General features: G+C 42.6%; 1 protein-coding gene across 1 annotated transcript in view; it reads right to left on the reverse strand.

Moving 5' to 3' along the window:
• The window catches only part of cadpsa (Ca2+-dependent activator protein for secretion a), a gene marked incomplete at both ends in the record, with an annotated part of 125,149 nt that overhangs the window by 87,430 nt on the left and 10,573 nt on the right, over positions 1 to 27,146 (reverse strand). The window contains 2 exons of the mRNA XM_080423499.1: positions 10,200 to 10,532; positions 17,294 to 17,407. Of these exons, the coding sequence (XP_080279625.1) occupies positions 10,200 to 10,532; positions 17,294 to 17,407 (447 nt within the window). The remainder of the gene's footprint in view (positions 1 to 10,199; positions 10,533 to 17,293; positions 17,408 to 27,146) is intronic.

Genomic DNA, 27,146 nt, shown 5'->3' on the forward strand with positions numbered 1-27,146 from the left:
CGCAGACGCACTGTGATTGGCTAGCGAGACGCATGATGAAATTAATAATAATGTAAAAAATGTAAGCACGTCACTTCGCAGGACGTGCTGTGATTGGCTACCGAGATGCATGATGAAATTAATAACTCATAAATAGCACCGCTCACTTCACACTGGGTGTGATTTTTCTTTTCAATCTGCCGCGTTTCGGCACCCCACTTTGAGAACCATTGATTCAGAACAGGTGGACCACCGGTGGTTTGTGAAGGTATTGCATGTGGTCCCTGACCATGCCTTCGGTAATGTAGGATATATTATATTTTTTCCATTATTCCATTTTGGAGAAACTTAGAGACCATAACTGTTGGCATGAGGACACTACATATCTGCAAGAGTGTTTTTCTCCACACTGACATACCTGAAGAACAGGCCTACTGTAGGTTGGAGCCAGAAGATGATATGACACTCTAGACTAGTCCCTCTCCACCACTATAGCCAAGAATAGACTATTATAATGGGCAACTCAAGAAAAAACACTCTTAACCCATATCCCCCCCTGACACAACAGTGGTCCCCAGGTTGATTCTTACTCAGGATGGGTGGGTGGTCTCTAGCTCACAAATCACTTTGAAAGCCCCCTGGTTTAGAACATTGCAGAGAAAGATTGATTGAATGTTACCTTAGCGAATGACTGACGTACAGGGGGACAGGTGGAGTGTGTGTGTGTGTGTGTGTGTGTGTGTGTGTGTGTGTGTGTGTGTGTGTGTGTGTGTGTGTGTGTGTGTGTGTCGGGGGGGGGGCGGGGGTCAGTGAAGCTCAGCTAAGCTGTGCCTCTTGTGGGGAACTCTGACTTGGACACGTTTCTGCCTCAGTAAACACGCTACTTGTCTGAGCCTGTTGTCATGGCTACAGGTTCTCCCAATCGACTCCTCGTCTGCCTTTTTTAAATGGCTGCACACACGCTCTCTCTCTAGTGTGAGCACGCATGCGCACACGCGCACGCACGCACGCACACACACACACACACACACACACACACACACACACACACACACACACACACACACACACACACACACACACACACACACACACACACACACACAACTTGAGGACATCAACTTTTTAGGACGGTGAGTTCATTAATTCTATTTTTATAATTTTGGGCAATTTTTACACTTAACACTAAGGGTGAAAATAGCAGGAATATAAACTCACAATGTGTCACACTGCAACATGTTGTGAGCTTGTAGATCTGCAAGTTGCGGTACACGGCACTGAGGTGCAACTAATTATAAATCGCCCAGAAGTCCAACCCAAACTTCTAAACCTAACCTTGAAATGTCTAATCCGACCAGGAAAATTGTCCTCACAATTCTGCTATACTTTTTGAAATTTGACCCTCAAGGGTTACCCTCACACACACACACACACACACACACACACACACACACACACACACACACACACACACACACACACTTTTTTGTTTCTCTTTCTTTCATTTTCATTATTATTTTAATATATATATATATATATATATATATATGATATATCTGTACATTCGGAAATCGTGACTACATTTTATGTCAGATGTAGATGTAGATCGATATGTTATTAAGTACAGTCAGTAAGAGGGCTGGAAGGAAGATAATTAGCCAGCTTGTTCGGAAATTAGGCTACTGTAGTTTGGTTGAGTGGGTAGATGGAGCCTGTATACGGTAGGTGGAGATACTGTTTGGTGTAAACAGGATTGATAAATATATAGTTTATTATTACATAGATGGATGAAGAGATATTCAACTGTGCTCATTTAGGCCTTGTTCAGACTGGCAGCCCAAAACAAAACTAAGGAATGTGATCCAAATTTACAAAAATCAGCTTCCACGTGGCTTTTTGCTGTTCAGACTTGATAAACACAATCTGATTCCAATCTGGATAGGCTACAAATCTGATGCAAGTGTGAACATACTGTAGCCTTTATTTTCAGGCGGCAAGGAAATATTTTGGCCAAAAAAAATGATAAGCCTGATTTCTGCTTTGTTGACAAAATGTCATGTCTCATTGATGCATTGACACTTTTTATAGTATACTACAGTGACAGTGTCGCATGACACTATTAGTGTTTCCATGTTCGCTTATTATGAGCGACTTTGGGCTTGTTCTTCTGTAATGTTGTTTGCAATATTGGTGGTTACGGTTTGCAGTTTTTATAGGATTGTTTCTAAAGTGTAGATTCTTATTTGGGCATGCTTCCTAATTTTCTTTAAACCAGTGGTTCTCAAACATTTGGGCCATCCACACCAAGAATGATAACGATGATTACTGTATGTGTGCATCCACACTGAAATTATGATATTGTGATCCTGGAACATGGTGAATGTGAGTGATGTGTTGAACCTAACGTGTTGAACATTGGCTGTCAGTGTTTGTAAGGTTCATCATCACTTTAAAAGTCACTGTTTTATGTTATAGTTTGTTATATGTGACCTGAATTAACTATCACTCCTCTCCTAACCTGAATCCACTAACACTTCTTTGTTCTTCTTTTATGCCACCCCATGCCACTCCTCTTTTCCCTTCTCATTTACATCTTCTATTCCTCGCGTCCTGCTCTACCTTTTTGTCTGTCTCCTCTTTTGTGTTCTCCTTTCCCTTGACCACTGCATGGCTTTTTTATTCCTCTTTGCTTCTCTCCTCCCCTGCCTTTTCCTCTCCTCCCATTCTCCTCTCCTTTGATATGAACACATTACAATCTCCTTTGGAGGGATTAGCACACCAAACCCCTGATACCACATGTGATTAATAGAGAAGCAATCACTTTTCTGTTGCCCCTGAGTCACACATGGGGACAGCAGCTGACAGGCCCCTCCTGTGCCTGTGTTTACAATCACCATGACAACTAGAACAAAGGCACAGGGGAGTGTGTGTGTGTGTGTGTGTGTGTGTGTGTGTGTGTGTGTGTGTGTGTGTGTGTGTGTGTGTGTGTGTGTGTGTGTGTGTGTGTGTGTGTGTGTGTGTGTGTGTGTGTGTGTGTGTGTGTGTGTGTGTGTGTGTCCACCAGTGGAAAGGTTTCACATACAAGATGAAAGGACATAGCTGCAGACTCAAATATGTACACAGACACAAAGACATAAAAACAAGCAAACAGTTTCTGATTAACTAAATGCAGCACCACTGTGCAGAGCACACGCACACATTTGTATTACTATACTTGTGAGGACATCAACGTTTTATGACAGTGATTTCATTAATGCCAATTTTTCCAAGAAAAATAGCAGATCTACAAGCCCACAAGTGAGCTTATAGATCAGCTATTTTTCAGTGCATGACATGACACCAGTGCGCATCTAAGTATACATCAGCCATAACCATCTAATCCCTAAACATAACTTCTAAATGTCTAATCCTAACCCTAACCACAATCTGAATCATTTTGTAATTGTAAATCTTTTCGCCGCGCCTCCGACCAAGTGGAGCTTACTATGTAACCCTGCTTGGGTTGTGTCTCTGTGTCTCTGTGTCTCTGTGTGCACTGTGTCTCTGTGTCTCTGTGTGCACTGTGTCTCTGTCTGTGTCTCTGTGTGCACTGCCTTTGTGCAGCTCCTCTGAGATAAGTAAATGTCCAATATAGACGTACCATACATCAAATGAAAGGTCTTTGAAAACTGAACACACCTGTCAAGGTTGCGTTTAAGCCCGCCCCTTCCCCCGGAAGCCACGCCCCGGAGAAGGCTCCTAAAAACTCCCCATTGAAACCCCATGTTAAATGAAAAGTGCCCGAATCGCTCCCAAACTTTTTCTACCCCCCCTAAGTGGGGGTCTACGAACAAATACATCGGGCTCGGATTTTGGCTCCGCCCCCCGGAAGTGGGTGAAACAGGCACTTCAAACACTTTGTTGAATTGTTCAAAAACATTCCAAGTTTTTTTTTTGTGAATTTGTATTTTTCTAAGATGCTCCTTTTAACGCAGATTTTTTTTAAAAAATAAATTTTTTTTTTATTGGTTACTTTTTTTTACATTTTTTTTCATTCTTTTTTTTCTTTTTTTGCGTTCGCTTACCGCGTTCGCGCGTCTTACTTGTTGTAAATCTCTAAAAAAGAAAAGAAAAATGGTCATTACAATGTCTATTTCTCAAATTCTACAATATTTGTGGAGACATTTGGTCCTCACAGGTATAGTAATACAAGCACACATACACGCACGCACGCACGCACGCACGCACGCACGCACGCACGCACGCACGCACGCACGCACGCACGCACGCACGCACGCACGCACGCACGCACGCACGCACGCACGCACGCACGCACACACACACACACACACACACACACACACACACACACACACACACACACACACACACACACACACACACACACACACACACACACACATACACACACACACACACACACAATTTGTGAGGCAAAGCTGGACAGTGGAGATTGTGCTTCAAAGCTGTTCTGACAATAATAGCAAGATAATCATTTTGGCCCCGCCTTTCTCATTCGTCTAATAGGCCCACATTTATGCACAAAATAGGGATTTGCAGCTTTATTATGTGGCTGCACTTGTTCGTGATTATCAAATAAAGCACATGTCCTCCCTCTTTGTGTACCTGTGAATATGTCCCATATGATGAAAGGGATTGAGCACAGCAACTTGCCACATGGGTAGGGTGACTACATTATCCACAAGTAAGACGCGCGAACGCGGTAAGCGAACGCAAAAAAAGAAAAAAAAGAATGAAAAAAAATGTAAAAAAAAGTAACCAATAAAAAAAAAAATTATTTTTTAAAAAAAATCTGCGTTAAAAGGAGCATCTTAGAAAAATACAAATTCACAAAAAAAAAACTTGGAATGTTTTTGAACAATTCAACAAAGTGTTTGAAGTGCCTGTTTCACCCACTTCCGGGGGGCGGAGCCAAAATCCGAGCCCGATGTATTTGTTCGTAGACCCCCACTTAGGGGGGGTAGAAAAAGTTTGGGAGCGATTCGGGCACTTTTCATTTAACATGGGGTTTCAATGGGGAGTTTTTAGGAGCCTTCTCCGGGGCGTGGCTTCCGGGGGAAGGGGCGGGCTTAAACGCAACCTTGACAGGTGTGTTCAGTTTTCAAAGACCTTTCATTTGATGTATGGTACGTCTATATTGGACATTTACTTATCTCAGAGGAGCTGCACAAAGGCAGTGCACACAGAGACACAGACAGAGACACAGTGCACACAGAGACACAGAGACACAGTGCACACAGAGACACAGAGACACAGAGACACAACCCAAGCAGGGTTACATAGTAAGCTCCACTTGGTCGGAGGCGCGGCTTCGCCGCGCCTCCTCCCGCGTTCGCAAAAACCCATAATCACTTAAATCCTAAAATATCTGATCAACAAGCTCATTTTTTAAATTGTTCTTTTCACCTGGTGTTTTCATCAGGATGGGGGGAAATTATTTTAGCACCTAGTGACAGCACCTTTAAACAGAACAGAAAATGTATGCACTAAAGACAATTGTTTGGTTAAACCGGGACAATTTGGTAGTGAATGTTGAAAACCGGGACATTTTTATGTTTTAGAGATATTTGTCAGGAGTCAGGACTCGGGCCACCCAGCTTGAAACCTGGACAATATATATATAAACTAAGACAATAATTGATAGTTGCAGTCGTAATCCTCAGCGCTGTCCGAGTTGCATGGGTGGGCATCAGTTAAAATCTATTTTAAAATCGCACACAGACAAACAGGCAATCTGCCATGCTGAAAGGGAAAAGGTCGCATGAATCCTAAAATTACTTTGTGGGAGGGGCAAGACCTTCAGGGCGGGGCTTGACTGTCCAACTCCGCCTCCCCGCAGGCTGCAGCCATTAGCTCCTCTATGGCAGCGCTGCACTGTGTTGTCTGCTTTCCATTCTGACCAGTTAGAGGCTTTCAGGGAAAGAACACTCAGCTGCTGACTTCACCGCGCCCATAATGGCTCAAACCCATCTGATAAAAAGGAAGAACACCCACTCTGTTCTTCCCGGGCTACATATCCGCTGCCATGGCCCGCAATTCAATTTGTCTCCTAGCTCAAGCCATCACTACTGCCCAAGGCACATTCATCAAAAGAGATGGCCTTTCGCTTTCTGACTCCCAACGCTGTTTACAGTATGTGTGTTAGTTTGTTACCGTGTAATCATATCATTTTGCTGCTCTGAGGCGCTTACTGGCCTGATAAGAGCTAATAGCGGATTGGCAGGGGTTTGCAACATGCATGCACACGCAAAGACACAAACTCAGCATGGTACTACTGTACCATCCTACACATACGGCAGTAGGGACAGGCATACTCTGTCCACAGAGTACAGTAAGCATACGCATTTTGCCAGCCCATGTTTGTGTGACAATAGGGGTGCTGCAGCTACAGAGCGGTTCAGCATCAAATGGCTCTCTTTCTTCCAATGCGTGGGTGAGACTATAATGGCTCCCCTAATGAGGGAAGCAGCATCGTGCTTGAACCCATGCGGCGGGAGGGGAGTCCTCCGCTCATCACTACTGGTTCAAAAGCATCTGGCCCAAAGCAGATGGGAAGAAGACACTGATATAACTGGTTCCTAATGGGGTCAATCACAGGTCGCAAGGATTACGTTTTATTGGTAAAGGATATCATTTAATAGAGGGTTGATCCATACAGACGATGGTTTAACCACTTAAGCCCTATTTACTTCATTGTATGGTGAAAAGCGGATATAGACAATCTATAAGCTCACATGATGCATTTTTTGATTTTTGATCAATTTGAAATGGATGTTTTAACATAAAAACATATTTGGACATTTCTGATTTTTTTTAAAAAGTGGTTAAAGGATTGCATAATCCTTAAATGGCATAGCAGTGGCGGCCATTTTGTGGTGCCACAGATAAATAGATAAATCTTTCCCATATAGAGATTTCAGAAAATATTTATATACATTATTTTAAGCCTGGAACCAAGCCATCCAGGCTCCTGGTGAATCCAGGTCCATGTTAAATATATCTGCGGTGGCCTATCATCAGTGATACATGACATAATGCCATCTCTGAAGAGTCATTTCCATACTGTATCTGTAAATGCTGGTGGAAAAACAGAATCCAAGGCTAACTAGGATTATTCTCACTCTCAACCTGTCCCTCTGGGAAGTCCCTTTGTGAGTAAACATAGACAGAAATACAGGAGAAACCAACATACAGTACATCCAGACAATTATGTAAAGGAATATCCCTAACCCTAAACAATAACTGGCTCAGGATAGCGCTACTGTAGCAGCATCAACAGTGGGAAGCAACAGCCAAGACACCACAAATGCATCCTCGCATCCATTCCCCCCTTCCCCCGCTTGTAGCTTTTCCACTCGTCTATTAACACACAGACGGAGACAGATTTCTCAGCTTACAGATCATTAATTCACAGTGGTAACTCTGGAAATGGAAACTGTACATGACAAGGAGAGCAAAGAAGGAAAATGTGGCTGACAGTGAACACGCTAGACAAGTTTCGTTGTACGGGAGTAGAGCACTCTCCTGACAGAACATCAGGGCCTATCACTGCTGCTGCAGTGGAGGAGACGATGAGTCACAGCTCTTCAGGAAGGAGGTTGAGCTTTGGTGATTGACTTTCCAATATAATATCATAAAGGGCACTAACCTTCCACAAACAATAACAGTAAATAAAAAAAGTACTCCTACAACAAAAAGCCAAAGGAATGTTCACCTTGAAGGTACACTATCGATACTATGTCCCAGCTCTCAGTATTCAACACCACCTTCAAGCTCGTCCTCAAGCTCAGAGAACCAGGTGGTGCGGGCTGGCACCATCACCTCCTCCACACTGAATGGTAGCACTGGGGTCCTCCAAGGACCAAGGATTACAGCTCAGAATTCAACACCATTGTCCCAGCAAAACTTGACACAAAGCTTCAAGACCTAGGGCTACACCCAAGCATGTGCGACTGGATACAAGACTTCCTGTCCAACCGACATCAGGTGGTGAGAATGGGCAGCATCACATCTGACCCCCTGACCCTCAAAACTGGAGCACCCCAGGGATTTGTGCTGAGCCCTCTCCTCTACTCCCTGTACACGTATGACTGCACAGCCACACATGACTCCAACACCATCATCAAGTACGCGGACGACACGACAATTATAGGCCGAATCGTCAACAATGACGAGTCTGGCTATAGAGATGAGATAAACTCACTGGCACTCTGGTGCCGGGAGAACAACCTCTCCCTTAAAGTCGACAAGACCAAGGAGCTGATCGTGTACTTCAGGAGGCCGCGGAGAGGTCATGTGCCCATCCTCATCGATGGCGCTGCAGTGGAAAGGGTCAGCGAGTTCAAGTTCCTCAGAGTACACATCGAGGAGGACCTCAAATGGGAGACACACACGTGAGGAAAAAGGCTCGGCAGCGACTGTACTGGCTCCGCCGCCTGAAGAAGTTCGGAGTAGGATACCGCATCCTCAGACTGTACTACAACAGCTCAGTTGAAGGCGTTCTATCAGGCTGTGTTACGGCCTGGTATGGAAACTGTACGGCCCGAGAAAAGATAAGCCTACAGCGAGTAGTACGATCGGCAGAGCGCATAATGGCGAGCTCCCCGCACTCCAGGAACTGTACAAAAAGCGGTGTGTAGTCAAAGCCCAGCGCATCATCAAGGACAAGCACCACCCAAGTCACAAACTGTTCAAACCCCTACAACACATTTTTCTTCTTTTTTTAAAGTTCACATTTGTACAATATCAGAGTTAAATGAACATGAAAATGATTTTACTCTGTGTGTCTGCCCTGCTCAAGCATTATAACAATGGTGGCTTCAGCACTGACAAAAGGCTAACTGATTACCTGGCCTTCTTCAGCCTCCTCTCAGAAGTGGCCTTTGACTGGACACCACCATTACCCCATCACACTTTTCTCTGGATTTCACTTCCAGCAGCCATCCAAAACCATACCATGCCCTATTATTACCAGTGCACATCGCTGTCGGGTGGAAACCTTGTCCAAAACCGTAACTTTTCAGAATGGATGTTCAAATGGATCCAATGTAGTTACTATTTAGTCACAAGCTCTTGTAAATACTTTTCATTTGTAAAATTCATAAAAACCAATTGCAAAAATGGCACAAGCTTTGTAGATAGGCTATTTTTGCTATTTTGTGTGACACTGCATATGATGAAGTAAGGCATTAATTTATGGGGAAAAAATACATACAAAGTTGACATATGGAGATACAAGATTTCTGCCGACAGCAGTGACACATTGTTGCACACCATGTTTTTATAGGAACCCTACAGTACATTCACTAATACCTGATTTTCACAGTGAATCCCCCACGTTCTGAAATGTGTTTCATTGTTCCTCCCCCACAGATATAGCGGCACCATCTCTTTTTTCCAATTTCTATGGTAGCAGCGGCAAACAGAACGTCTTATGTCAAATGCTCCCTTTCTGCTTTACAGAAATCTACTCTCGTAGAACATATTTCACAATAGAAGAAATGTGAAATGCAGAGGTTGACCTTGGTGTGAAGTGAGCAGCTTATCCTTCAACGCTGGTGGAACTGTATTGCATAAGCCACATCAGTGGTTGTAATATTAAATATAAAATAGGGCTATGGTTAAAGAGCTATAAAATTGGGACTGGGAGAGAACACGTTTTATTTCCCACTGATTTGCACCGTACTATCCTGGCACAGGCAATTGCATTAAAACATTTGCCTTCCTGTTCTCCTGAAAATAAAGCAGGATATCCCATAATTGCTCACATGGCGCACATCCCCACATTGCACATGTATTAATTATGCAGGGGAAGCTGCGTTCATTCAATCCATTTTCTACAAAACCAAAGCAATGAAGTGCTCGTATTTACTGTGCACTTACACATCTTCCCTTTGTTCGTGGGGGTTTATGAATACTGAATATGGACAAGTTACAATGCAATGATAAAAGGGTCAGCAAAAGAAACTTTGTGAATTGTGCACATTTGCATCAATGAGGTGTGTTCTTGTGAGGTAAGGATTCACACAGGTTTTTTAGTGACAGCGTTTTTGACAATAGACACAAGAGCAAATAAAACATGTCATTGCCAATATTTAGAATGTTTAGCAACTGTTAACAGGTCAAGAAATTTCAAAATTAGGAAATGTTTGGTTTTCATCAACCAACAATAGACATACTGTGATGTGAGAGAAACTGACCTGGCAGGCATTGTAGAGAAGCTGATGTTCAAACTTCTTGATGCCTAGGATCCCCTGGAACATCTCGTACAGCTGGTCCTTGCTGAGGATGAGCTCGGAGGCGGCGCTGGCTGTCAACCTCTGCTGGTGCTTCCTCAGGTCCTCCTCCCCGCGGTAGATGGTGTCGAACTTGGCCATCCAGGAGCTGAGCACCGTCTCTTTACTAAGGCCATCGATCTCGGGCAGACTGCGCACGCGCTTCTCTATGTGCTTCTTGAAGACCTCCCGCGAGTCACTGGCCGAGCAGCCGCCGCTCTGTACCATCCGAGACACACGGTCGCTTTTCAGGAATATCTGAGGGCCAGAGGGTTGATTATGAATTACCAGTATATTACACTATGACATCTTCATCTGTGCTCTCTCTGCTCTCCTCCCCTCATTCCTTCATCCCTCAATACATTTTCTTTCTATCTTCAATAAATACAACCCACACAAATGTTCAAGATTTTTCAAAAATAGCAGATCTACAAGCTCGTAGCCGCACTATGAGCTTGTAGATCTGCTATTTTTCAAATAAAAATATAAAAATAATGATTATAGCTAAAATCTAAAATGACACAGATGCGTTCCCGGATTGAATGGGATAAAGCCTGCTGAAGTGGTGTGAACTGGTAATTTGTCTCACATCAGGACGGAGCTTGCTGCAGGGGACAGCTGTCGCTGTAGCTGTGTAGGTCTACAGGTCTGTCTTTACACGAGGATGGGTTCAGGCAATAAATAGCCCACCTTTTAGCTTTATTTCCATGGCTCTGATGTCATCTGTCATACTTTCATAACACTGCAGCCCCCCCCCCCCCCCCACACACACAAAACAATCTTCAATGCCAAGAGAGCCTAGAGGTAAACATACTGCACACCAGTGATTCTCAACCTTTTTCATTTCAAGGACCCCCATGTTTGATAGGCATCGGGCCACGGACCCCCCTATTTGATCCGATTTGTATCTCTGGGACCCCAATCTACACTACAAAATCCTCATTGTCGATAAGGGTCCATTTGGTCCCTAATGATCCGGGACCCCACCACCAAGGACTTCTGGGGGTCCCCATGTTGAGAACCAATGTTGTGCACAAAGCTTCTTCTGACTTTGATTGTATGAACTACACTGTGACTGAAGCATGTAGCTTCTTCAGCGTAGTGTTGCACAACACCTTCTCGCCGAAGCATAAAATTGCCTTCAGATCAGTTCACAGCAGAAGGCGTGTTATTGTTGGGTTGAAAGCACTGTTCTAATGATGTGTTGAATAATTCACAGGAAGGTGACAACAGGGGCCAAGTCAAACAGAAATACAGTGAATCACAGTGGTGGAAAGTAACTAAGTACATTTACTTACAAGTACTGTACTTAAGTACACTTTTGAGGTATTTTTACTTTACTGGAGTATTTCCTATGTTCAATACTTTTACTTCTACTCCACTACATCTCAGAAGCAAATATTGTACTTTTACACCACTACAATTATTTGACAACTTTAGTTACTAGTTAGTTTGCATATTTTGATTATAATTAAAAAACATACATTAAGCCCTATACTTCGGCTATTTGAAAATAGCGATTCTACAAGCTTATAGATCTGGCTATTTGATCTATTTTTGCTTTTGTTAGACATCTTTAGTAAACGTTTTGCATATAATGACATGCCCAAATCAGTGATAGATTACAAATCAATTATTTTATTAAAATGTTGATTTGATTATTATTTTTATGTAATCAATTAAATAGATTAGTTTGATTAACTGTTGCACCCCTAAACCACTCTACCTTTTTAAGGGGTCAAACATTGTGAGCACAATACTGTATATAGAAAAACCTTGTTGGCAGATCCAGATAAGGAATAGAGTTTTCATGCTTCATCAGGTCCTGATGAAGCCCTTGCGGGGGAAACGTTGTTTTTATCCTGAGCTTATAGCATCAAGATAAGTGATGAGAGGGATTCTCGTGAGAAATTAATAGGGAGCATGTTAAACACAGAAACTGCATAATGAGTGGTTGATCTGACTTGTGGCACACTGTGAGTCCTCACCTGCTTATATTAGTAATGGTTCATTTAACGCTGACATCTGGTGTTTACTTCTGACTTAGGTTATTGTTTTTCATTCATTCGTTTCATTGATCATTTCAATCTTCTCTCTCTTTCTCTCTCTCTCTCTCTCTCTCTCTCTCGCAACCATATCACATCAGAAGCGAGGATCCAATATATTACATAGATATATTATATATAGTACACAACATTAAAGTGCTGACATTTTTACCATTGAGCTAATAGAGCCTGCCTGCTTGCTCAGGGGATAATTTGAATCTCAACCATCAGGTCAGAATTTGTGTCAGATCCTGTGTCTAGGTGACCATTGACACGATCTAAATGTCTCAATAGAAGAGCAGGGAGACAAAACACAACCACCCCAATTGTATAAATTATATCGTATTAACATACTCTACCATACAGATTGGACAAAATTACATTTTATTCATTTAAAAAAAGTTACATTGTGCTACTTTAAAGTTGTACAATGCAGAATCACAAATAACGATTTTTAGCAACCTCTGCTGGTCACTACCGTCACTGCATACAATTTCCCTAGTCCTCGATTACCCAGAATTCCATTCGTTTTCACCGGAAGCCGGAAGCGTTTCAAAAAGCGATCTTTTAATTGTTTTATACTATCTACGGATCGTTTCTCTTAGCCAGTGGAGCATTAGTTACCATGAGCTGTGCTTTCTTTTTCCGTTCTTTTTCGATCTTCCAATCCTACATTATCTTAAAATCAGCGTGAGGTTCCTTTTTGTTAATAGCGCGGTAGTTCCTGGCCAAACAGGAAACCGTTGCGGTAGTTCCTGAGGACGTCGGCCACGACGTCATGACGTTGGCCAGGAACGTAATTTTCCCGGGAAAGTCCCCCCCGTACACGTTCAATAGAAAATATATAAATAAAAGGCTTCCGGGGGTGAAATTCACGGAGTGGGTGTTGTGAAACTTTTGCCACTCGCAAAAGATATATAATTTAACTTTAGTTTTGTTGAAAACGTTACCTAGTATTACTTTAAGGCCCCTGTCATCTTGCAACCTATATATATAATCATTATTATTATTATTTTATCATTTCAGAACATTCTAAAGCCTAAGGGAAGTGTACACAAAGTGTGCAGATTAAGAACTCAGGGTGTTCAATTCCTTGACATATTGCTCAGTCTACAGGAGATATGAGGTGTACACAGAGACCACAAAGGAACCCAGATTTGCCAGTCCCTCATGTGTGACCTTTGTCTACACATCCCATTGTGCAGGTCTATTCTGGGTTGTTCAAATTAGTTTGAACGTGGCCAAGCAAGGAGCACATTATTAAGAGTAAGACTGCCCTGAGGTGTGTGTGTTCCACATCATTTATCAAACCAAAGGCAAGTGGTCTCCACTGAGACCGCAGCACACTGTTTTTGTCCCCTTATTATTTGTCCTGTCGGGACAGCTTCCTTTTAAACAAGAGGAGAATCCACTGGGAGAAACACAAACATACAAATGCAAATATGTGAGATTACTCACAAAGTCTACACATAAAAATTATAAATGCGCAAAATCACAGTCCATCTGTGTGTGCACTGTGCACGTATCACGTATCTCGAGAAACGTCTGTCCGTCCGACTCACTTCAAACGCAAATCCCCATATAAGGAGTACCCCCCTGATAGTACTGGAGTCATAGACTGGCCTGGACTCCATATTTGGGCATTCATGACACAGAACTCCATATAGGGGCATTAAAGGGACACAGACAGATACAGAAATCTTCATATATGGGCATTTAAAAAAAAAAAGACAGACGGGTACAAAGGGTATGCACAATCCGGTGAGGCATGCATTTTCAACTTGTTCCCCGTCTTGCATCGTTCAAAAGCAGGCCGGTGGCACCGGTCTAGTTTAATAAAGCTTCACTTTGTCACTCTATAGCCAATTTCTCACTGGACAAGAAAAACCCATAACAACAACTTACATCTGGATTCTTACTGGGATTACAATCGGCATTCATTCCCAGGACAAATTACTCTGCAGTAGTCACAGCAGGCATTTATCGGATTGAAACATGACACCTAGATAGATAATTATGCCAATTTATGCCCCCTTTTCTGGCGTAATGCTATGAGAGAGCTTCTGATTCTAGGGGAAGAGGAAATAACCACTAACATCCCTATTCTGGGCATGTCATAATAGGCAAACATTTGCCAAAATTGGCAGATCTATAAGCTCAAAACACATCACATTGCGACACGCTATGAGCTTGTAGGTCGGTTATTTTGGGCAAAGAGATTTGGTGTAGAGGGCAAAAACTTAGTAAGAAAAAGGATCCCTGGGGGACACCAGTCAACTAAGTATTTACGATTTAAGTGGCTAAGGAGACCATGGTCTCCTCTACAGGTCATTACAATGTATCACTGAAAACAACAGTGATATTTTATTCAGGCTTTCTCTTCCAAACCCGCCCTTTCTTGGGTCTCAGTCAATGAACTTCTGAAATGGCAAATGTTATTGATGTTATTGATGCATAATATCTTCATGGAGATTCAAATTGTATGGCCTCAGATGTTCTACCACAACCTGTCTCTTCTCTAAGGTTTCTTCCAACAGACCCTGAAAACTGATATCATCAAGCCACTCTTAAACAAATCAAATTCAAATTCAAGTTAAAAAAAAGTCAAAATAATATTTAAAATATGTGAAGATTCAGAGAGATACTTCATTTGCCTACAGGCACCATGCACAAGGAATCTGGCACTGAACGGTCGGTTCAGCGGTTTGAGAGATCAGCCCCACAAACAGAGACACTCACAGAGACCCTCTGCTAGACGACTTGGCCCCTACGGTGCCACGAATGTTGACAAGCGGACTCTTTGGCTGAGTTAAGTTAGCATTTTTGTTTATCCATTTAGCAATAGGAGGGCTGTAGCCAGAGGCTATGGCTAATTGGGTGTCCTTGGAATTGAAACGTTTGGGTAACCCTGCCCTGAGGTACCTCCAGTAATCCAAGGAAATGAGGGACCTTGGTCAAGTCTGGGTCCAATCAGTTCATCAGTCTCTGAAACCATGATTCGCATTCACCCCTGAGAACCAATGTAACTAAAGCAGAACTTTGTATTTACTAGACCGAGCAATTCCATAATAAAACATTTGATTACTTATGTCCCCAATATTCATTCCTAAAAAATGGATGCTCAGAATTCTTCATATTTTTCCATATATATATATCCACATTGCAATAGTCTACCAAATTAACAAATGCATTCCATGTAGACAGTTTGATCTAAAAATAAAATAACATAAAATCGCAGAATAAAGTGTGTCACTTTCATCGTAGGTGTTTCCATTTGGAATCATGTTTCAGTAAGAAACCACTGCAGGCGTCTAATTATAAATCTCAGTAATTATTTCAGCTGTCTAAACAAACAGTCTATTTAAAAACTCTCTGCATCAGTGAGGAATGTATTTAATTGGGAGAAACACATATATCAAGTAATATACTGTAGGTGCTTGTCAGGTAAATTATAGAACTATGAATGTCCTATAAAGTATTTGATCATAGTGAACTTTACACAAACTGATGCTCTAATCTTTTTTTTTTTTTTTACTTATAATTTGTATCCCACGATTTTGTAACCCATATTTTTTCAACCAGTGCCAATTGCCTATGTAATCCTGGGCGCTACTCTCCCTCTGCCAGCCTAGGGAGAGCCCAAGCTGAGGAGCAAGCAGGCCGCTTCTTATCACCCGACAGAGGGGAGGTTCCCTGGTTAGACGTAGCGCGTGGAAGGAACACGTTATTCTAACCAGTTCCTTTCCCCTCCATCAGGCGCCCTGGCTGACCAGGGGGAGGCAGTATAGTGACCAGGATTACTGCATGTTTTTGTGAGGGTATTAACTACCCTAGGAGACACAGGGAGAACATGCAAACTCCACACAGAGAGGCCCTTTTGCCAACCCCACCTACGGTATGGGCACTGATGACGCGGAGGAGAGAACACGCCCCCAGTGCCCACAGCGTCCCCGGCGGGAATCGAACCCAGGACCTTCTAGCTGTGAGGCGACAGCGCTACCGACTGCTCCACCGTGATATGCTCTAATCTAAACCTTAATTCAAAAATGTGTTTAATTTGGGCACTAATAGCCAACTTATTCCTTTATAGAACCTTTATTAACTAGTAAGATACATTGAGACCAGGGTCTCTTTTTCAAGCATGAACTGGCCAAGAGGCAGAGAAAGTCAGGGCATGTATGAGAAATTACATCAGTGCTGTAATGGGAAAGGCTTCCTGCCTTCTGATTAATAAAACATATGAATTCATCTTCGAGATGGTCCTAAACTTCTTGAAGGAACTCTTCGCCTCTTTTGAATATCATCTCATACTGTATCGGCCCTATCGGTCCCACTAATGCTTACTAAAAGAAAATTAATTGCCAGGGATTCAAAAATAATGGAAACTAAAGCCTTTCTCTTCCTGGGACATTAGCATCATAAACTATAGTAGCCATGGTTGTTGCCTCAATAAAAAAATGTTTATCTAGTATAAAATCATTCAGTCAGTCATTGCCTGTTTTATGTTTTTGTCTGTCTCAGACCAAGGACCATAATGGAAATAAGTCACTGCCTTTATTGTGTTTGTATCCTTGACGTTTCGCTGAGAAGCATGTAACATGTGTTTTTCTTTTAACCATGACGTCTAATAAATCAAATCCCCAACTATCCATAACCTGCCCCTGAGACTCAGAGCGAGTACAGACTGAGAAATGGTACTAGTGAGCATTAGTGAGGACCGATATACTGTACTGTCTGAAGATATGAAAAAAAGGTGTTCCTTTAACCTCTTTCAAACAGGTGTCCCTATTTTAGGCAAGTCATTATAGGTGACTTTAGAAATAATAATTAAAAATGCTTTTAAATCATAATAAAAAATAGTGTAGATTGTCCCAAAGAAAACAAAATTGGTTCCATTTGTACACTGTCAGAATAACAGACCCATTTGGACCCGTGGTGGGCCCTGGACCACATGTTGAGAGACATAGGTCTCACCTCGTAGTAGCTCTGGACAGCGTTGATGAAGGCCTCATCTGCAGCGATCTGGGTCTCTCCATTCAGGAAGGCCTGGAAGCGCTCTTTCACTGTCTGCAAATGCTGCTTACTGATCTGAAGAAAACGGAGACAAAAGGACAGAGAGATGAGCAATGTCTCATTTATGTTTCAATTTACATTTCACAACTTTGGCATCTCGGCGCTTATATCCAGTGCGACTCACAAAGTGTAAGATGGGAGTAGTGCCTTGAACCCTTGTAAACAAACAACAGAGAAAGATCAAGTAAACAGAGTCCCAAGAAGAAAAAACGTAACTATGAAACAAGTAAACATCAAACATATCTGTCTAAACAACATACTATGTACATAACATCTAAAGCAGCAGTTCCAAAACTTTATTGACTCAGGGCTCACTTGAAAATCTCAAAAGTGTTGGGGCCCACCCATCTGATCAATGAACACAGCCGTGTTGATTGTAAGTGGTGAGATGGGTGGGCCGTGTGCATTTTTAGAGCATGTTTATTTTAATGATCAACCAATCGATTGTGTTTCGGCTTTGATCAATCGAACTACCATAGTATACTTTTGATTGATTGATTTGGAATAGTTTATTAACAAGATCTACTTTAGAAGGGGGGAGGTGTATGAGTAGTGTACTTTCTATTTTTGGTACTTGAAGTACAATTTGATGCAAATACATTTGTACTTTTACTCAAGTTAAAGTTTGAATAGGCTACATGACTTTTACAGAGTGCTACATTGTGGTATTGCTACTTCAATATTACTACAAATCTGAGTACTTCTTCCACCATTGAGATGAAGTTTCCCAGTCCACTCCATAACAAACTAATATAATGTTGCAGAGTTGCCTGCCCCCCCCCCCCTCAGATAATTGGTCAAATCATTCCAGCAGAAGCTCTACTCTCACGCTGCTATTTTCCACCAGCATCGACAGCAGACAGATAATTAAGTTAGTCATCGCGGACCCCAATCATAGCCCTTCTATAACTCAGTCCCCTGATGCAATTACCAGCCTCCATTTCATGCTGTGATTTGGTCCGCCCTGCTGCTCGGCAGCCACTTTCTGTTCATAAAGCAGAGACCAGAGAAGAACCCTGTCTCATGCAAAGTATGGAGATGTACACAGCAAACTCTTCACAAGCAAAACAATGGCTATAGTTGATCACATATCAACCCATTCAATATACTATATCAGTGGTTCTCAAACTTTTTCATGTCAAGGACCACCCAAAATTATTTGTATTTAGCCGCGGACCTCCCATCTGAAAATATTTTGTTCCCCCAGAAGCAAAGATTTGAGTCAAAAATGTTCCCTTTAAAAATATATATATATTAAAATATTTGCACAAATGTCCAAGATTAAAAAAAAACGATCTACAAGCTCATAGCGGCACTCAGTGCTAATGAGCTTGTATATCTGCTATTTTTGAACAGCCAAAGTATAAAATAATGGTTATAGCTAAAATATAAAATGACACAGTGTGCGTTCCCGGGCTTAATGGCCTAATCCTAGTATCCTTATTCTGGGCATGGCATAACAGGCAAACATTCTGCAAATTAGATGAACATTCGGCGAAAATAGCACATCTACAAGCTCACAACGAGTCGCATCCCCGGTCTGAGCTTGAAGAATGGATATTTTCAGGTGAAGACGTTTGGTTTGGCTATGACTGACTTCCAAAGTTTGCGGGCCCTGGGTATAGGCAACCAGTCCTGCACTTCTCTAGTTGGCGAATGTTATTCCCCAGAATAGGGATGCTGCTAGGGTTCAAGTGCTTACGGGCACTCAGTAAAGATGCTTAGGCATTTAAGTGGTCCTGCAATTTTAAAGCAACGAGCGTGGCAACTTCAGTGCGCCCGGTAAACGAAAAGCCCAGACAAGCCCAACTATTTTAGTCTGCCTGCTGTCTGTCTGGGCATTTTACGGCGGAGGATTACGCTGATTGACATACTTGGTTTTGGGAGGCATTTAAAGAGGGACACGCTGATCCCAGAGAGTTTAGCCCAGAGCTGGATGGTATTCATCTCCATGGTAACTGTTGCATTTCATGGCCTGATATGATGCTATGGTGTCTGTGCCCAGGGATGAGCATGTGTTTTAGATGTCCCCAGGGTAATGTGACCAGTGGCGTAAAGTAACTAAGTGCATTTACTCAAGTACTGTACTTAAGTACAATTTTGAGGTACTTTTACTTTACTGGAGTATTTCCAATTATCGGTACTTTTACTTCTATTCCACTACATCTCAGAGGCAACTTTAGTTGCTAGTTACTTTTCTAGTTACATAATATAAATTATGATATTATAAAACATACATTAACCACTTCAGCCCTATTTTATATCTAGGCTATTTGAAAATAGCCGATCTACAAGCTCACAACGTGTCGCATCGCGACGCGTTGTGAGCTTGTAGATCTGCTATTTACAAACATTTTAGTACTTTTACTTTTGGTACTTTAAGTACATTTTGATACCAATACTTTTGTACTTTTACTCAAGTAAATTTAGAATTCTGGACTTTTACTTGTAGCAGAGTACTTCTAAATTGCAGTATTGATACTTTTACTTGAGTAAAACATTTGAGTACTTTTTCCACCACTGAATGTGACAACGGTAATGTTGACAAGAGTACCGGTAAGGGACATGATACAAGGCAGTGCACGGATTGGAGGCGGTGAGGACGGCTTTGCAGGGAGTGGTGAAGCAAAGTATTGTGGCCTGAAGGCAGATCTGGAGATAATAAAGCCTAATTTAGACCGGACATCTTTTTTTTCTTTTCTTTTTTTTCTTCTTCTTTTTTTCAACTGAAAAACGTGACGCACGTGGTCAGTTGATGAAGTATGAATTAGGCTCACGTGCAGCAGCTACTGGAGAAGATGAGATTTAATGAATCAATAAGTTAACACTAAAAGGGTTTTACTGTGCATGTGTGTTTGTCTGTGTTTATTCAGGCGTGTGTGTGTATGTCTGTTGGTTTGGTATGTTTCTTGTGGGAACGCCTCGGCTCAGATCGCCTTAGATGTTTAACATTTCAGCTAAAACTCTTTTATTTCCCTGATAAAGTGTGGTGAGAACTATTAAAACACTTGTTTTGACAATAAATGTAACAATTGATAAATAAAATAGTCACTCACTATACAGAAAAACACCTAGCATTTCCCCAAAACCTCGAATTAAGTTGTGCATGTCGAATCAAGAAGTCTGTCTGTCTGTCTGTCTGTCTGTCTGTCTGTCTGTCTGTCTGTCTGTTTCAAATTGTGCCCCCTCAGTTTATTTTGGAAAAAGAAAAATGTAAATTAATTTTTTTATAATACATTTTTTGATAAAAAATCTGTAAAATCAGGCAAAAATAAGAATTAAATAACATAAGCCTAACCTAACCCTAACCCTAAAACCAAAATAAGTAACAAAAAAACGCCCAAAAACGGCCACAATCCGCGCAATTAACCGCAAATTTCGCACGGGTCTCGCAGCATGCACGCGCTGCGCGACTGGTGTGCACCCTCACAATTTTCAACTGCACCCTCGGTCATTTCATCCTGGCGCCGGGCCTGCTGTCTCTGTCTCTGTCTCTGTCTCTCTCTCTCTCTCTCTCTCTCTCTCTCTCTCTCTCTCTCTCTCTCTCTCTCTCTCTCTCTCTCTCTCTCTCTCTCTCTCTCTCTCTCTCTCTCTCTCTCTCTCTCTCTCTCTCCCCCTCTCCCTCTCTCTCTCACTCTCACTCTTGCTGTTTGCATGTATTCTGCATGCACGACACAGCACCTGTAGCCCAAAATTACCCTTTACTGCACACGCCCCACCGTCCTTGCTGGACTACTCTGCACCTCTGCTGCCCCTGGTTACTGTTGCTGCAGACACCACAGCAGGATATGCAGATTACAGCTTGTTTAACGGGGGGTCAAAGGTCGGCTCAAATCCACACTAGCCAGCTGCTTTCTGTACTTTCATTTGACATAAACGTATGTCATTAATCTATGAAAGATGTAATAAAACAAAATATATATTTTGTGATGTATGAGTGATGTGTGATTATTATTAACTGATCAGAGAGAGGAGCCTTTTGATCTATCAAAAGCAGAGACAATGCTCAAATTATTTAACTGCATGTTTTCAATATGAAATCAATTGTATTTCTACTTTTTCGTTTTTAATATGAATATATAATGTAGATAATAATAATAAATGGTGAGGTTCTCTTATAAGCCCTCCTATAGGGTTTCTTACCTCACTGGTACAACAACTATGTGTCATTTTTCCTAGGAAAGAACTAGTATACTATGCATATGTATATATATATACATATATATATTCTGTTGTGGAAATAAAATAAATCAAATCTCCAATCTATAATAATGCATATCTGAACAGAATTGATGGAATCTCAAAGCTCAGAAAAGGAGCATACATAAATAGAACAGGACAGAAATAAATACAGGAACAAGATCATTAGCATAACATTTAACATGTACGCGCCAGCTAGTCTGGAGGTATGTCTGTACCTTCAGGAGACTGTGAGACGACTATGAGATATTTCTACATTATTCAGAGATATAAAAATACACTTTTCTCCCCGGGCAAAATTGTAGCGTATGATCTACAGCTACGCAGTAAAATCCTCACTGTTAATTTAACTCGGCCCCAAACGGACCCAGAAGTCCAGCATTATATTAAAACTGAGCCTCTCGGGTGGCGCAGTGGTAAAGTGCCCGCCCACCACCACAGAGGTTGTGGGTTCAAATCCACCGTGGTGCATCCTGCTTTGTCGAGTGTACCTACACAAATACAATATTGGCCTGTGTTCGGGGGGAGGGAAGCCGGGCGTGGAGGCTGTTATCACTGCATGTATTCCTACTGTCAGCAAGGAGTGTTGGGCGGGAGGAGGAGTAGTAGGACGGAAGGTTCTACATCCTCCTGGTGGGGACTCCTTACCGGCAGGTGAGTCAGTAAGATACAACAGCAGTGACAGGGAGGAGGAATTTTGCAATTTACATAATGACAAATTTGGGTAGAAAAGTAGGTAAAGTAGGTAAAAAGTGCATATCTGACTCTTCAACAAAAAAAACTCTACAACATGTCGCATTGCAAGTTGCAACACATTGTGAGCTTGTAGATAGGCTGTTTTCGATGCAGTGATTTGGTGTAGAGGGATATATTAGCGAGAGTATTGGACCCTGGTCAACTAAATATATAGGGTATAAGTGGTAACGGTAACGGTAGTAGCAGCAGCCTACCTAGAACTCTACAGGCTTCAAAATCAAAACAACTCGAACACTCAAGAGAAGATGCTATTCACCAGCTGGTCCCAGACCAGCACAGAAATCTATACTTCCAAACCCACAACCCAATATTTGCTGATAGTGTGTAGACAAATATACTGAATATGTAGATCCAATCACACGGGCACACAATTAGCCACATTACGTGTCTGTCTGTCTGTCTGTCTGTCTGTCTGTCTGTCTGTCTGTCTGTCTGTCTGTCTGTCTGTCTGTCTGTGTGCGTGCGTGCGTGCGTGCGTGCGTGCGTGCGTGCGTGCGTGCGTGCGTGCGTGCGCGTGTGTCTCTCTATCTCTCTCTCTCTCTCGCGCGCAGCGCGCGTGCATGAAGTCGTTCCACTCCAGGTGTGCAATCTCTCCTGGGTGGAGTACGGAGGCATACTGTAATGTAATGCTCTGTTGGAGGAGATGACAGAGAGAACAAGGGGAAAACAGGTGGAGTAGCACAGAAAGCCTGGAGACAAAAATAAAACAGTGAGAGAAAAGAAGCAGGGGGTTGAAAGAGAGCAAATCAAACAGATAGTAAGAAAGCTAGACAAGGTAAGTAGGGCAAAGACATACCCGGTGAGAAACAGAAAAACGATCAGAGTAACACGAATAAAGGAAAGATAGGTAAGGCAGACAAGCAGGCAGGCAGGCAGACAGACAGACAGACAGACAGACAGACCGACAGTGTTGGATGCTGGTGTCATGGGAGAGGGGAAGGGCTGGTCACTATGGGTGCCATCTGGGAGCTAGCAATTTGAGATAAGGCTGTGCGTGCGCGTATGCGTGCACTTATGCGCGCGCGCATGTGTGTGTGTGTGTGTGTGTGTGTGTGTGTGTGTGTGTGTGTGTGTGTGTGTGTGTGTGTGTGTGTGTGTGTGTGTGTGTGTGTGTGTGTGTGTGTGTGTGTGTGTGTGTGTGTGTGTATGTGTGTGTGTGTGTGTATGTGTGTGCGGGTGTACGTGTACGTGCGTGCATGCGTGTGTGTTTCCTATAATGGCCCAATGTTGCCTGCAGGTGATTTTGCAGCCGACATATCTGACTGGGAAGAGAAAGGGAAGCAATGCAAAACAGCAGGAGTCAGATTGGAGCTTCTTGGGTCCTTGTGACTCACAATTTGTGACTCACAAGGAACATGTGGTTATAGCACTGGCTGTGCCACTAGGCACAATTTGGTACGTGTAGTTGTGTGTTGCTGGAATTGTACATGTTTTGCTCTCTTGTAATCTTTGATGTTGAAGTGTTTGGTTTGGGTAATCACATCTTCAATGCATGCTGGGTGTATTTATTTTAATTTGACACATCTAAGAATTCAATTACAATCCAACAGAGTCATAAGAAAGACATTCTCAGTCAGTTTATGACTTTTGGAGACACTTGGTTATGCTAACCAATATGGACTTGTTAACCAGCAGGTTATTATTAAATCCACCGGCAGGTGGATTTAACTAAATCCTAATGAATGAGTCTGTGTAATTTGTTTGATTACAGTTTGATGCTCACAAATGTGGTGGGTTTAAAAAGGACCAGATTAAAATCTGTCCTCATTCTCGTCCTTGTGAGGTAAATCACATCAGCATTTAATTACGTCCTTGTGCAAGCTCGTAAAATAACCTGATGCAACCCACACATATGTACATATTAACTGCATAGGAAACATATCTCCAAACTTCAGTCAAGAAGCACATTAATAATCATAATTTGTGAAGCCTACCAAACACAACCTTGGCCAATGGTATCTGTCTGCTCATGGATATAGAGATATAATCTCATGCTTTCAACAAGAGGAGTCCCACTCTGCTTAAGATGCAGATCAAGAGGTCAAGAGGTGCAATGGATTCCCAGTTCCCATCAGGGTTGCCACAGTGGATCATCTGTTTCCATATGTTTCTGTTTTCATCATCTTCCTCAGCCACTCCAGCCCCCCGTATATCCTCTCTCACCGCATCCATAAGCCTCCTCTTTGGTCTCCCTCTACTCCTCTTGCCTGGCAGCTCAATCTTCAGCATCCTTCTCCCAATGTACCCCTCATGCCTCCTCCGCACATGTCTAAACCATCTCAACCTCGACTCTCTTGCTGTTTCCAAGTTGTCTGGCCTGCCTCTCACTCTCGCTGTTACCCTTCTGTCACAAATCACTCCTGACACTTTCCTCCATCCGTTCCACCCTCCCGGCACCCTCTTCTTCAACTCTCTTCCACACTCCCCATTACTTTTTTTTGTTGTTTTTTTGAGTAGCCAATTCGTTTTTACCTCCTTTTAGTCATTAAGCCAATTAATTCCTCCACACACACATTTCTGTGTGTTGTCATTGCTGTTGTATCCTACTGAACGCTGAGGAAGACCTGTGTGGTTGAAACGTGTCCGTTGTTTCTGTCCGTGAGAGGTAAATAAAACCATGTGAAAAGGACATTCATTGTGTGCTGGCTATTTCCTCACTTTTACATCCTACTACTGGCTCACCTGCCAGTGTGGAGCACCCACCGGGATGACAGAGCTTATTCCCCACTACTTTGTATAGTTGATTCCATGTATTTAAACTCCTTCACCTTCGCAACCTCTACTCCTTGCATCCTCACCGTTCCACTGGCCTCCCTCTCGTTCGCGCACACATATTGTGTCTTGCTTCTGCAGACTTTCGTTCTCTCCAGTGCAAACCTCCACATTTCCAGACTCAATTCAACCTGTTTCCTCCTCTCATATCACAATGTCACACTGTGACATCATCGTCCACAGTGCCTCCTGCCTGACTTCATCTGACTGTCAACCTGTCCGATGTGAACAAGAAAGGGCTCAGAGATGATGCTTGGTGTAACCAACTACTTATACCCATCCATCACTCCTACCACACTCCTCACACTCCTGTCACTAGGGTGACCACCCGTCCAGCATCTCGCGGGACAGTTCAGAAATTGGACCGTTTGTCCCGCGTCCCACACAAACAGAACAATTTCCCGCAAATCAAAGATATGAAAAAAATAAGAAAAAAAACGATTTTGAAAGTTAGTGAAAGTTAGAGGAGTTCTTCTGTATTGGTGTGTGTTATATGAAATGTGAGCTTACCATAATCACAGTAATACTTAATCATATTCCATCGTATTAAAGGGCTTTTGGAGAGAAATGAGAGGGAATCCAGTCACTTTCAGTTTAGAGCACTGCATAGAGCAGGTGTGGTGTCTGTACCCAGCTGACGCTCGTTCACGCTCGTTGACGCTCATGTCACGCTGCCTCATGCATCCTGCACCATCCTGATATATATGCCACTCCAGACTTCCTCATGCAGTATAACGTGATATGATTCTTCGTTTTAAATTGGACTGGTATGTCGACACAATAAAGCTTTACACTTTTCCTACACCACGTGATCATGAAAGTGTCACTTAAATGCCTATAATGTGGCACTTTGCCACTCATGACATGTGACCTCCATGCTAGGCATGTTGGCATACACTATGACCTATATATGAACACACACGCACGCACGCACACACGCACGCACGCACGCACGCACGCACGCACGCACACACGCACACACACACACACACACACACACACACACACACACACACACACACACACACACACACACACACACAGGCATTAACATAGACTCTTTCTCCTGTCTTTCTTGTTAAAGTGCAAGACGAGAGGCCCTCTGGTGATTATGTAACGTCAAATGGATGGGTAATCCCAGATTACATACAGCCATCCAACAGAGAATGGAGAAAGTGCTCATCAGGCCAAGAGCTTGAATTCACCCACACCCACCCACACACACACACACACACACACACACACACACACACACACACACACACACACACACACACACACACACACACACACACACACACACACACACACACACACACACAGGAATGCGCACAACACATCCATACACACACACAAAGATATAAGCGCACACAAGCTTTCGCAAAATGCAGGACACTGGCTAATGCTCACACACATGACTACACACAGACAAGCATGGCTCCTCCCCCACCCCTCGGTGACAACATACAGTATAATACTCAGCCATGCTTCTGAAGCAAAGAAACAGTGAACTACAAAACACAACTATTTGATTATCTAAAGACTGGAGAACGGGTCTTCATTCACAGCATTATCTATAACAGTGATTCTCAAACTTTAGAATTTCCTATTTGCTATCTCTGGGATCCAAATCTACCATGTAAAGGTGTCTCTCCACCAAACAGACTACTTCAGACTGATCCTCAGTGTTCATTTAATTTAGATCCGTAAGGATCCTTAGGGACTACCCACATGTTAACAACCTTGCTAACTGAATACCAGCTAAACTGTTGATAGTGGGTTATGTGTACATTGTGCGTGTCCTCTGGTATTTTCGTGGCCGGAGAAGGACGGAACAACTCAGGTGCAGTTTCAAGATGGTTTGAATTATAGGTTAAATATATTAGTGGGTGTAGTTGCAGGCTGTTGTTGAAATAACCATTCAACTATCCTCCTTTCCCTCTAAAATGATTGTGATCTGTGCCATGACTGTTTATGGAAGCTTCGGAGTAGGTGTTGGGCCAGTTAATGTTTTTATTCCTGTATC

The sequence above is a fragment of the Gymnoscopelus braueri genome, assembly GCF_963280865.1.
Source record: "Gymnoscopelus braueri genome assembly, chromosome: 3".
In the NCBI taxonomy this organism is placed as follows: Eukaryota; Metazoa; Chordata; class Actinopteri; order Myctophiformes; family Myctophidae; genus Gymnoscopelus; species Gymnoscopelus braueri.